This window comes from Puma concolor, chromosome B3, assembly GCF_028749965.1.
Source record: "Puma concolor isolate L17-30 chromosome B3, mPumCon1.1.hap2, whole genome shotgun sequence".
In the NCBI taxonomy this organism is placed as follows: Eukaryota; Metazoa; Chordata; class Mammalia; order Carnivora; family Felidae; genus Puma; species Puma concolor.
Genome location: NC_141672.1, coordinates 145,029,687 through 145,042,655, shown reverse-complemented (window position 1 = coordinate 145,042,655; position 12,969 = coordinate 145,029,687). Strand labels below are relative to the sequence as shown.

General features: G+C 47.0%; 1 protein-coding gene across 2 annotated transcripts in view; it reads right to left on the bottom strand.

Annotated features, from left to right (window-relative positions):
- PDE8A (phosphodiesterase 8A) overlaps positions 1-12,969 on the bottom strand; it is a 155,448-nt gene that overhangs the window by 76,142 nt on the left and 66,337 nt on the right. For both annotated transcript variants that reach the window (XM_086711654.1, XM_086711655.1), the window contains exons 2-3: positions 5,506-5,562; positions 3,652-3,842 (exon numbers count right to left, since the gene is read on the bottom strand). In XM_086711654.1, coding sequence (XP_086567780.1) covers positions 3,652-3,842; positions 5,506-5,562 — 248 coding nt within the window. The remainder of the gene's footprint in view (positions 1-3,651; positions 3,843-5,505; positions 5,563-12,969) is intronic.

The window sequence follows — 12,969 nt, the reverse complement described above, 5'->3', positions numbered from 1 at the left end:
CACCAGGCATACGTCTTCTGAAAGGTTCTGCGAATTGCTCGTGGCGAGTCATGTTCTCAGTCTCTGAGGCTGTTCTTTCCCCGACCATTATTTGGCAGCTTTTTACAGGCACCCACTTCTTTACCCTGTTCGTTTGTCCTTGGACGGAAGTGATACAAGCCCAGGCCGAGAGCCTGCAGCAGAGGGCGCCACAGAAATCTCCCTTGCGCCCCTCGGCCAGGCCCTCGGCGTGAGTGGCCCTCCTGGGATCCGGGGAGCAGACACGGGGCTCCGAGGGCGCTGCCAGCAGGCAGGCCTGGCTTGGCCGCCCGGGGTGGACCCTTGACTGGCCCTCGCCCGTCCTCTAACCAAACGTGAGAACTGGCGTGCTGTGCGGTCGTGAAGCTGTGACACGTGAATGGCCGGTCCCACACTCCCTAGGCCGCTGCCCCTCCTCACGACGCAGCAGAAAATCCCACGACGCGGCAGAAAATCCCACGTCTCTGCCCGCCTCCTTGGCTCGCAGTCTTGGGTTTCCCGGTGGAGGCAGAAAGGAAAGAATGAAGAGGCAGCAGGGAGTGGGGGGCCGGAGGCAGGGCTCCAGCCGCTCCCAGATGCGGTGGTGCCCCTCTGAGCAGAGCCGTTGGTCCGTCTGTCAGCGCAGCTCCAGCACCCCAGGCTCAGCAGAGCCTCCTCCCGGCCCAGTGTGGCCCTGTGACCTTGGGCTTCGGAGGCTGGAGTGCGCACGAGCTGTCCCCGGGGCAGGACAGGCCTCTCCGTTAGGCCCCGCGGTACGAGGCATACAGAGAATCCCTGACTCCTCTGTTCTCCGGCTTCTGACACACCCATCAGCCGAACTCCGGCCTCTGAACGGCTGTGGTCGGCTTTTATCTGTTACCTTCGTGGGCTTCTGGACAGGAGGCTGAGGAGGCAGTGAAATCAGGTGCGGACAAGACGCCGCCCACAGCCTCACAACTGGTCGACGCGCCTCAGCGCCTTCTGCCCGTCTACGCTGCCTGTCCAGCCAGCAGCCCGGATCTCCCACCTGCTCTAGACGCTCCCCTGCACAGACCGAGGCAGTGTCTCAACTGCCTAGTGGGGGAAGTCTGCGCCCTTGGCTCAGCACCCAAGGCCCTCGTGATGGGGCTCCTGTCTGCTGCTCCAGCCTCGGCCAGAGCCACGTCCCACACCCGCCCGACCGGGCAGCCATCGGGCACTGAGCAGAGAAGCCCTGTATACCTGCCTCTTCCTACACATGAGGCTCCCTCCAGCTGGAATGTTTAAGTTTAAATTCAAGTTAGTTAACAATTAAAAATTGTTTTTAAGTTTAAATTCAAGTTAGTACCGGTTTCAGGGCTAGGACCCAGCGACCCATCCCCTCTGTGTAACACCCAGAGCTCCTCCCAACAGGTGCCCTCCTTGATGCCCATCCCCCCCTCCCCCCTCCCCTCTAGCAACCCTGTTTGTTCTCTGTATTTAAGAGTCTCTTACGGTTTGTATACCTCTCTGTTTTTATCTTAGTTTTCCTTCCCTTGCCCTGTGTTCATGTTTTGTTTCTTAAATTCCACATGTGAGTGAAATCTGATACTTGTCTTTCTCTGACCGACTTATTTCACTTAGCATAATACATTCTAGTTAAATCCACGTTGTTGCAAATGGCAAGATTTCATTCTTTTTGATTGCTGAGTAGTATTCCAGAGTATGTGTGTGGGGGGGAGGGGTGTATATACACACACAAACACACACACACACACACACACACACACACACACACACACACACACACACACATCTTCTTTATCCATTTATCAGCCGACGGACATTTGGGCTCTTTCATAATTTGGCTATTGTTGATAGTGCTGCTGTAAACATTGGGGTGCATGTGTCCCTTTGGATCAGCATTTTTGTATCCTTTGGATAAATACCTAGTAGTGCAATTGCTGGGTCGTACAGTGGTTCTATTTTCTGCCTTTCTTTCTTCTTCTCAAAACTCCTGCTCATCCTTCAGGACTCAACCCAAGTATCCTCTGTGAAGCTCTCCCTGACACAGGCCCTGTAGCACTCTGTATACAGCTCCTTGTGGGCGCTTATAAGCCTGTACTGAAATCACTCGCTCGCCCTGCAAACCAGAACGTTAGCTCGTCAGAGGCAAGGACCCCGTCTCATCTACCTATGTAGCTCTCACACCAAAGATAATGCCCAGAACTGAGAAGACTTGCAAAGCAGGGTTCCCCAACCGGTGGATTTAGAAATATCACAGGCACAGAATATTTGGCCTTCAGCAAAGCATCTGATAAGGAGTGTAAGGAGTTCCAAATTTCCCCAGTAGAGGGATACAGATGAATGCCAGGCGTTTAGACAAGTCGGCAACTGATGAAAAACCCTTCGCAGGCAGTGCTGATTAGGTCTCCCAAAAGCAGGAGGAAGGGCAGGAGCTCTGCCAGGGCTAAGGTCTTGTGAGCTGTGTATGTCAGCGGAGGGAGACAGCGCGAGTGGACAAGTTCATGAGGGACAGCCTGGAAAGTTCCTTGAAAGAATACTCCTCAGTGGGCAGGTTCCCTTAAAGGGATGATCTTAAGGGAGATAAACCAGGTAGGGCCAGACTCGAGATGAAACTGACTCGGGGAAATAAATCAGGTCCTGCTTGTGCCTCTAGAAAATTCACTAACTATGGCACAAGTTCCTTCCCCACCCTACCCCCCCCCCCCCCCCCTTCTCAGGCAACAAGATGGAGAGGACGTGGTAGAACACAGCTAGCAAGGGAAACCTGAGGCTCTGACTCTTGGCCGGGGCTGTGACACAACCATGAGGAAAGGAATGTGCTCAGCGGTCTGCTGAACGTGGTCAGCGTCTGCTGTCTGGACAGCAGGGAAGATGGCTATTCCGCTCACTCTCCACTGGTCCACCCGAACCTGGTGTGGGCTGGTCAGTGCTGGAGCCATGCTTACCAGAGGTACTGCCTGGAAGAGGATACCCCGAGGGAGCACCCTGGATGGGGCCGGAACACGAAACCACACCGTGAGGAGGACATAGTCCATCCAGAGAAGACAATTCCTGCCCTCGAATGCGAATGCAGGAAGTCTGGCAAAGGGGATTAAGGTGAGCCTAACAGGAAGGAGAGCTTCTGAAGCTCAGAGCTTTCCCCAGGAAGCCCTAATCCCCCAGCGGAAGCTGGATGGAGGGCGGGGGGGGGGGGGGGGAGCTGTGTAGAGTCACATACACGTGACGACGATCTGTGCTTCTCTAAAATCTCCTATTGAGCAATCCAGTTCGCATGTTTGATGTTGTGCAAGTATTATAAACAAGGCACATTCACCTAACATTAGAAGGCAATTTTCACAGTTTTTACAACTTTAAAAACATCGGGGAAATTTTATGAGCCCCCACTGCAGTAACGTGCAGGTGATGGTTGTGGTTAACTGCAGAGGGGGTTTCATCCTAACCCTTGACGGTTTTCATTCAATTCTGTTTTGCTATTTTTAAGCAAAGCAAAGTAAAAGGAAACAAAACAGAGGAAGATCCGTCCCAGAAATAATGATGTCCTCATCCTAATGTCTTATTTCACATGTGTGGAAGGCCACCCGAAAGGCCATGAATTCAAGCTAGCGTATTACGTGCTGCGCTCACCATCCCATGTGCCGGGGGCTACTCGGGCCTGGGTCCCATGCTCACCTGCACAGGGCCTCCGCGTCCAGCTGTCGGGGGTTTCTGTGGTCTATGATGATGATGTCGTGATGCTTGTCCAGGAAACAGGCAAGGACAGCCTGGGCCTCCTTGGTAACTGTGCACTTAAACCCTGCTTTTTCACACGCCCTGCAGAATCCATTACACTGGTTATCTTCTTTGGTAAACACTAAAAGTACCTGAATCAAAAAAGTGCGAACACTTTTTAAAAAAACAAGTTGTTAGAACTGTCATTTCTTAACACGCCACAGAAAGCTCCCGGGGCCCGGACGGCAAGCACACAGATGTGAACATAATCTGTTGATAGAAATCTTCGTCCAGGAAACTCAGGGACTGAAATTAGTGCTATTTGAGCTGCTTTTGTCTGGACGTCCAACTGCATGGGCCCTATACTTATTCTTTAGCGAAGAAGCCCACTGGCAGAATTCAACAAAAGCTTGATTAAGCATTTTATCCTGAAACTACTTCAATGAAAACACAAATACTTATTTTAGTTAATAGTAAATTAACTAGACAAGTCCTTAAGTGACAAAGACTAATATTTCAGTCAAACTTTTAGATACTTAAAACTTTAAATAGTGTAATTAAACGTTCTGGCTCAAGGTTTTATGTAATTCCTCCAAGTTAAAAAAAAATGTGATGATAAGAGAAGAGACTTCAGGTAGCTCAAAATATAACAGCTCACAACCAACCAGGTAACCCCTCAACCTCCCTTCCCTCTGGAAACCACCAGATTGTTCTCTATAAACCTGCTTCTGCTTTTTGGTGGTGATGGTGGTTTGTTTTGTTTTTCAGATTCCACACGTAAGTGAAATCATATGACATCTGTCTTAGGGGAGAGGGATTAGAAGGTAAAGCTTCCAGTCATAAAATACATAAGACCCGGGACACGATGGACACACGGGGAATACAGTTAATAATCTAGAACAACATATGGGACACTGTTCCATTGTTCCATTCAGACAACATATTCTGCATGGATACAAACGCTGAATCACTCTGTTGTGCGCCGTAGGTCAGCGATGTTTCGATGAAAAAAGCAATAAAGTTGTGATCGATAGCAAAGGACAAACTGTCAGTTAAGGGACGCAGGAACGGCACAAGGTGCAACAGACAGCACTGCGCCTCTGCCCGGGACGACGGCTTGCGGTCCCCGTGCCCGCTGCGTCTCCCCCATCCTGCCGGCACCCCCACGCCCCGGGTCTGGTGCAGGAGCACCCGACTCTGTCCCTTCAGACCCACACGGGCTCCTGAGGGCGACCGTGGTGAGGTGGAGGTGGGGCAGCCTGGGAGAAGGACACGACAAGGCTGACAGAAACCCTGTCCCCCAAGGCTTAGTTCCTCGAAGTTTTCCCAAGGGCACAAATACCACTACTGCGAAGAACTAAGAGCACATTCCTGTGAGTAGCTTTGCACGGGTTTTAAAAATGTTAACGGTGAACACGGTTTGTGTGCCAGACGCATCAAGGAACTCTGGAGCTCAGTTTCAACTGGTGATTTTGCCTAACATTTTGGATTTGCTAATTCATAGATACTTTCTGATGGAAAGTTAATGTTTTGCCCCCTTTGCTCCCCACCCCCCACAATGATGCACATTCTTTTATTGCTGAACCTTTCGAAGTAGGTTGCAGGCATCTCGTCCTCTCTAAATACCTCAATGTGTGTTTCTAAGAAAAGGACATTCTCTTCTGTGACTAGAGTACTATGATCAGGTTTAGGAAATTTAGTGTTGATCCAATACCATTATCTAAAATAGGAAACTATTTTCAATTTTAGGCCCTCGCCCTCCCCCCTCTTTGGAGAAAATCAGTATGTTTAGGGCACAGCATGGTTTCTTACTACCTGGAGTTGATCTGGATGAAATCTCATGGGGCCAAACTGCACGTCAGCAATGGCTACCTGTAAGAAAAAGATGTGTTTTTAAAAAGACTGTTTTAAAGGTAAGTGCCACAGATGAAAGCAAAATTTCTACTCCAGAGAAAAAAATTACATAAATTCAATAGTTGTTACACAGATTCCCAGGGACTGGCTTATAAAGCCCAGGAAAGGTGCAGGAGTATGGAGGGAGAGGTAACAGGAATCTGATCCTGGCTCTTTTCCTAGCTGCGTGTGATTCTAAGCGATTTACTCAACCTTCCTCAGCCTAAATTTCTCGTTTGTTACAAAGATGAAATGAGTTTCCAATATAAAGAGTCCCCCCAAATTAGACACTGAACGAACAGTGGTTCCTTCTATCTTTCCCCTGATGGACAATGAAACCTTACATCCAAAATGGCACAAAGAAAGTGAAATCCAGCTGTTAGAACCGTGCGACAGCAGAGCCAAGGAAACCCGGTTGAGAAGCAGTCGACACTTGGGTTTTACAGGGAGCAGAGCGCTCGTCAATAATTGCTTATCTATTTGAGAACTGAGAACGAGACCGCACAAAGATAAATGTCACAACCAAACCCCAATGAGTCACGACCATCACAGCGCCAACGGAAGGGCTTATCCTGGGTGTTACACCAAGAGCTGAGCATCCATCATCTCGCTGAATCTTCACAGTAACACAGTGAGGTTTGCAGCTGGAAAACCGAGGTTCCAAGTACCTTGTTTAAGGCCACCCAATCAGCAAGTGGCAGCCGCGATTTTGCTGCAAACCCAGGGCCCCTGGAAGGTTTGGGCAGTCTGCACACCTCATGAAGGAGCCCAAGGGAGCAGGAACGTGGGGCTGAAATACAGCCCCAAGTGATGGACACTGGCACTGACTTGCTACCCAGAGGATACACATTTCCAGAAACACTGTACGTACTAGGGGATCACCAGGCCTCCGGGTGATGGTATGATTCCACAGGGAAAAAAAAAAATCTGCAGTGGAAGACCAAGATGTAGGAGCCTTCCCACAAGGTATTTCCTACCTGACTGCCCACCTCCAGTCTCTCCCCTCAGGTGGTGATCTGCCCTACAGTAAACACATGGAACAAATCCTGCTCAGTGGTGGGGGGTGGGGGGGGGGGACCATGTTTATTTTTCACTGCTAAAAGCTGATGTCTACCAGTCATGGGACACCAGCTTAGTGTCTGATTTGCTTTATGCTAATTTCATCTCTCAGAAGGCCTAAGAAGAATGAGGGCCGCCATTACTGCAGACTAAGATTGAGGGGGATTCTGTGACAGGGCGGAAGGCCGAGGAGAACAGACCTCCCACGGCACCGCCTATCCTCCTGCAGGCCAGCCTGTCAGTGAGGGGCACAGCTGGGTACTGAAGCCAGACGTCTTGAGATGTGATCCCAGAGGGCCAGGAGAGTCTTAAAAGAGAGGTTTGGTCTAAATCCTCATACTCCCTCGGTGCACCGAGAAGGAAAGCAAGAGGCACCGAGAGAGACCAATCTGATGAGTTTCTTGCTGGTTTTTACAAAGTTTAAAGGAATGAATGAATGAAAGAAAAAGGAATGATACGGACCTACTGCTTGGAAAATACAAGAAGGAAGAAAATGACAGGAAAAAGAGAAGAGAAATCATTTTCGCTGCTTTTCTATAGTATGGGGGGCAGTTTCAGAGGAGAAAGCAGACACCTCACAACAGCAGGCACGATGCTGCCATCGCAGGCAGCACTTGTGTCCTTGACCTGAATTGGGACCTGTAGCCTCTGACAGAGGACACTTATGAAACTGGCTATGAAGGATCCAGGAGATAAAAAAGAAAGTCTGAAAGGGGAGAAGGAAAACATTTATGAATAGCATAAAAACATATGATATTCTAGGTCACAGAGAAAACCTTGAAACATATTCCTAAAAGTAAAAATGGTACAGCTTTTATTCTTCAGCCATAATGCAACCAAACCAGAAATTAAAAACATTAAGTTTAAACAAAATCGACAAATACCCCCACCCTGAAAATTTTTTACACATTAACTTGTAATTGCTGGGTCAGAGAGAGAAATGCAAACTATACATATTGAGTACCTGGAAAATAATAAAAATGAGAATATCACGTAATGAAAACTTACATGATACTGCTACGTTTTACTCAGAGGCAAGACTCATAGCCTTAAATTCTTTTGTCATGAAACAAGAATGAAGTAAATATACCAAGCTTTCAAATCACTAAGTTTGAGAAAGTCAACCATACGAACTGAAGGAAACCAGGAGGAGAAAAATTAAGTTGAAGGTAGTAATTCACAAAAATTTAAAAACGTTAGCGACTCGCAAGTTTTAAAAAATCCTCGTATATGTGCATCTAGTGTTGGTGACCAGCTGAGAGACAGGATAACAAGTGTGAACGGCTCAGGACAAAGCCTCGTCCTTCCCAGGAAAACAACTCTGAGCACACGGTCCAGACCAAAAGTGGGTTATGAAATAACTTTCACAAAGGACAGTGTAACTTTATGATCTCAACTTATAAAAATAACACACCACTGCATTAATTTTAAGAAATAAAAGAAGTTATAGGTTTTTAAAAGACTATTAATTTTGCCTCAACATGATTTTAGCGATATCATTTTAAAGCATTAATGTTTCAGCAGCTCTATTTGACCACTGAACACTTACTTTATTTACTTAACTAGATTGCATTTTAACCTTACATCCTGTCTACGGGATATATCCGGCTCTCAGGACCTCTGTTGAGCAGTGTCCCAGCAGAGCTGGACAACTACTTACCACTGCCCCCCACCCCCCCAAAATAACCACCACCAGGAAATGTGATGACATTACTCAGTGAGCAGACGTCAGCAGTGAGCCCTGAAAAAGTAAACAACTTCCCAACTGCTCTGGAAAAGGGGTCAGAACTATAGAATTCTTGTATTCCTCCTTTTTTCGTGCATGAAAATCACGATCAAACTGACCTAATGCTTCAAAGTCGCAACCCTTTTAATAATAATTTATTGTGCACGTTAATATTTTAAAAGGGAACAGTCATTTTTAAATCGATTTTAATACCACAGGTTTGATTTAATCTTTCAGCTTCAAAAGCAATTGTTATCTTTAGACAATATAGAAATAAGAGTATATTCGCTGGCTGCTACTGGTAATCGTACAAATTGTTTAGTCTTCTGGATTTTTAAATATTTATGTATTTATTAATACTTATTATTAAAGAGAGACTGTAAAAAGTCTATTTGTATTTTAATAAGGTAATATTTGTAAATATGGCTGACAGAAACATGAAATAAATAATTATGAATTTTGACAAACCACCTATCAGATTTCTTTTGTTTGCCTAACTGACCGAACATTCACAAGTGACAGCAAGAGGCACCTGGGTGACTCAGTTGGTTAAGTGTCTGACTTCAGCTCAGGTCATAATCTAGCAGTTCGTGAGCTAGAGCCCCACGCTGGGCTCTGCCTGGAGCTCAGAGCCTGGAGCCTGCTTTGGATTCTGTGTCTCCCTGTCTCTCTCCCCTTCCCCGGCTCACGCTCTGTCTCTTTCACTCTCAAAAATAAACATTTAAAAAATTTAAAAAAACACAACCGAACAAGAAAACAAGTGACAGCAGAAGGCCAAACTAGGGTTAGGAATCTGGATCATGGGTGGGAGTGGGAAAGAAAAAAGAGACATGATACTAACCAGCCTAAAATTTCTGTTCCCCCAACCCTCCCTATCCCTTGCCTGCCTTTTTTTTTTTCCTCTGTAGCTCTTAATCGTCATTTGCAAAACTTCATATACTATTTATCCTCTTTATTTTCTGTCTTTCCCACTAGAATGTAAGATCTATCTACAGGGATTTATCTGCTTTATTCACTGCTGTACTTCCCACACCCAAAAGAGTCCTTGGCACATGGTAGGCATTTAAGAAACCTTTTTGAAGGAATGTTTACTCAACAGCTCATCTTTCTGAATCAATCGTTTATCTAGAAATCAGTCATACTAGTTTCTACGTACACATGTATATGTAACAGCACTTCCAGTTTTCAGAATATTTTCATGCATACTTTATTTCATGAGGGGACATCAAGGAAGGAAGGATTTTTTATGAAAGCCTAATGAGTACTAGGAGCCACAAAAGAATCACGTGATCTTTTTCCTACATTCCCTTTATTAGAAACAAAGTGAATGCTGAGATCAACTTATATTGATTGTATACAAACCTAGGAACTATATAGCACAGACATAAATCAAGAGTTTGTCCTCAACCAGCCTATCCCTCCACATTTTCCCTGTACTTTGCCTGGCCCTCTTGTCTTTCTTTCTCTGGGCAAAGAGTGCCCAGTTCTCTTAACTTGGTCAAAAGAACACAACCTTTTCTGGGGGGGGGGGGGGGGGGGGAAGAGTCAAAATTAATCCAGACATATGTGGATTACCTACTATTGTGCTTTAAGCCAAGCACAGAGCTAGATGCTGGGAGTGCAAAGAAGTGCCCACCCCTGGCCTTGAGTAGGAGAAGAGGCAAATGTACACAATGACAACATGGGAGAGTTTTAATAGAGAAAGAGGGAGCCTATTATGTGCTCAATACTCCGCTTCCAATCCTATTTAAATCCAATTTAGTCCTTACTCTATGAGTCAGGCAAGCTCGTTAACTCCATCTCATTGATGAAAAACTAAAGCTCAGTGCAATGTGGTTAAACAGTTGGTAAGTGACAATGGTGAGAACAAGTCCCAATTCACAGGGACTGGATTCCTGTGGTCTTTTCGTGCTCCACTGGGGAAGGCCTAAAATCACCCGACCCTAGCCTAGATCTAGAAAAATAAGACCAAGAACCCAGAAGTCAGCATTCGCCCATGGTTTCCCAGGCATTCAACATCCAACTGAGAACAAGACAGACGGTGTCTCTACCTACCAGGGGGAGATGTGATGGAAGAGTAACTGGGGTGCTATTTTGAATCAGAGTCCAGGAAGGCCTCTCTGTGGCAGCAATGTGGAATAGGAGGTCTGCATGATAAAGGAGCCAGACATTCGAGGAACAGGGGAAGGAGTGCCAGACAGAGGAAACGGGGTGCATGGGACCCATGGTGGGAACGGGGAGCATTCGAGGAAAGGACAGGGAAGAGGGAGGAGATGAGGTCATGGCTAGGCAGGAGCCAAAAGATGCAGAGCTTTCGAAGCCAGGACAAGAAACTTGGGTTTTATCCTGAATTTCATAAAAAGCACTAGGGAGTTTTATACAAGGAAATGATAGGATCTAATTTTTATCTTTATTAAAAAAATTTTTTTTAAATGTTTATTTTTGAGAGAGACAGAGCATGAGCAGGGGAGTGGCAGAGAGAGAGGGAGACACAGAATCTGAAGCTGGCCCCAGGCTCCGAGCTGTCAGCACACAGAGCCTGATGCGGGGCTTGAACCCATGGATGATGAGATCATGACCTGAGCTGAAGCCGGCTCCCCAACCCACTGAGCCACCCAGGTGTCCCCCTCTAATTTTTATTTTTTAAATAGACCTCTTTAAATGGATCCCCTTTATATTTTAAACAGATCCCCGGTGGGGAATGGACAATGCGAAGGTGACAGCAAAGGCAAGGAGACCAGTGAGGAGGCTTCCACAGTCCAAGTGAGAGGGGACGGCAGCCTGGCCCAGGAGTTGCCATGGAGACGAGTACGTGGATTTGGGCTGTTTGGGAGGAAGGGTGATCAGGACCCCCTGACGGGCAGGACGTAATCAAATCTACTGGCTCCCAGACCAGAGTTCTGGAATCTGACTTGCAGTTTTATTTCACTGTTGCGTGGAAATTTGGGGTTATGCAAGGCATCCTGGTAGAAGCTGGTGTGGGTCGGCTTGGTCCTTTCCAGATCCACCCACAAGATGGCACCAGGACCCACCCCGAAGCGGAGCTCCTAACTGCTCTCCCAGGTACTCCGAGAGCGGCCCAAAGGCTCCACATCTATCCCAACTGTTTGTGTCTCTTTTTTCTCTCCTTACCTGTTCTTAATTGTCCCTTCAGTCAACTTAAACGGCAAATATTTACAAGGGGCCTTTTATGTTTCCCCATATGAATGCTAAAATCAAGTCACACGCCAGGGCAAAACCGTTCGGAGGTCCTTTTTTCCCAAACCCATATTGTTCAGCAAAAAATGGTGTCTGGATTAAGTGAACTGTTTAAAGAGTTTAACGTAAAGCCTGACTGTGAGGAAATGCCCAATACGTTCTAAAGGATCCACAGAAAAGATTTTCCAAGGAGCTTTTGCTATGAAACTACAAGTTGTCGCACATGCACACATGTAAGGCATTTTTACTTTTTTTGTTATTTTTTTTGATGTTATTTGAGAGAGAGAGAGAGAGAGAGAGAGAGAGAGAGAGCAAGCATGTGTGTGCATGCTAACGGAGGAGGGAAGAGAGAGAGGAAGGCTCTCAAGCGTGGGGCTTGATCCTGCCGACCATGAGATCACGACCTGAGCCAAACTCAAGAGTCGGACACTTAAGTGACTGAGCCACCCAGAGCGCCCTGAAAGGCGTTTTTAAAACTGCATTTTTCCAAAGAGCCAGTTTCTTTCAGAGCACTAAGGTAATCTCTGATAAGAACCATTAACTTCACGCTGCCTTGAAATAATGTAAGAAATAGAACCTACGTCTTAAATATCATACTCATGTACTTGGAACAACGGACAAATAAAGATTTTCCCCAAACCCTGAAGGAACATTGCCTCTGAAGGTGAAACAAGAAAACTGAACAGAAAAAATGAGAACAGCCAATTGCAAGATAACCCAACCTTAAATTTGTTTTTTTTTTTTTTAAATGTGTCCCTGAAACGTAAGAATCCTCACATCCCAACTGGGCCATCTGAGGTGTAACATCTCGGAGGCTGAGGACCCACCTCTCCTCCACCCCTCAGAAAAGAGGAGCGATCACTTGAGCATCATCCTGTCAGAATGAGAAGGGGGGTGACAGGCTGCCGGGGGAGGGGAGCCAGAGGCTCAGAACTCCCTCCAGGAGAAAAACGGAATCCAGCGGGTATAGATGATCCGGGCACGGACAAGAAGTATTCCTGGCTGTAAGTTAACAAATGAGCGTCCTGCCTCTCACTGGGTGGGGGTGTTACGTTTATCGCTGGTGTCCATGTCACATGCTGCACAGATGACATCGAGCCTCGTTCAGGAGGCTCCGGCTGCCCACACACCTGCTGACTGCTGCTGGCACCCGGACGGCTTTCCGAGGCTTTCCGGGGTCAGCCGATGCACCTCGAAGATACCCGATGGGACTACGCTAACAACGACCACGCCCATGATAGAACAGATTATGTAGAATCACCCAAACAGTCCCCATGACCAGTGTTCCTGAGGTTGGACAGATGGGGGGTTACACTCTGGCCCCTGGCCCCTGAGAAGCTGTGTGTCTTTAGGCAAGTTTCTCCACTCCGCTCAGCCTCGCCCAGAAAACCGTGACCGTGAGG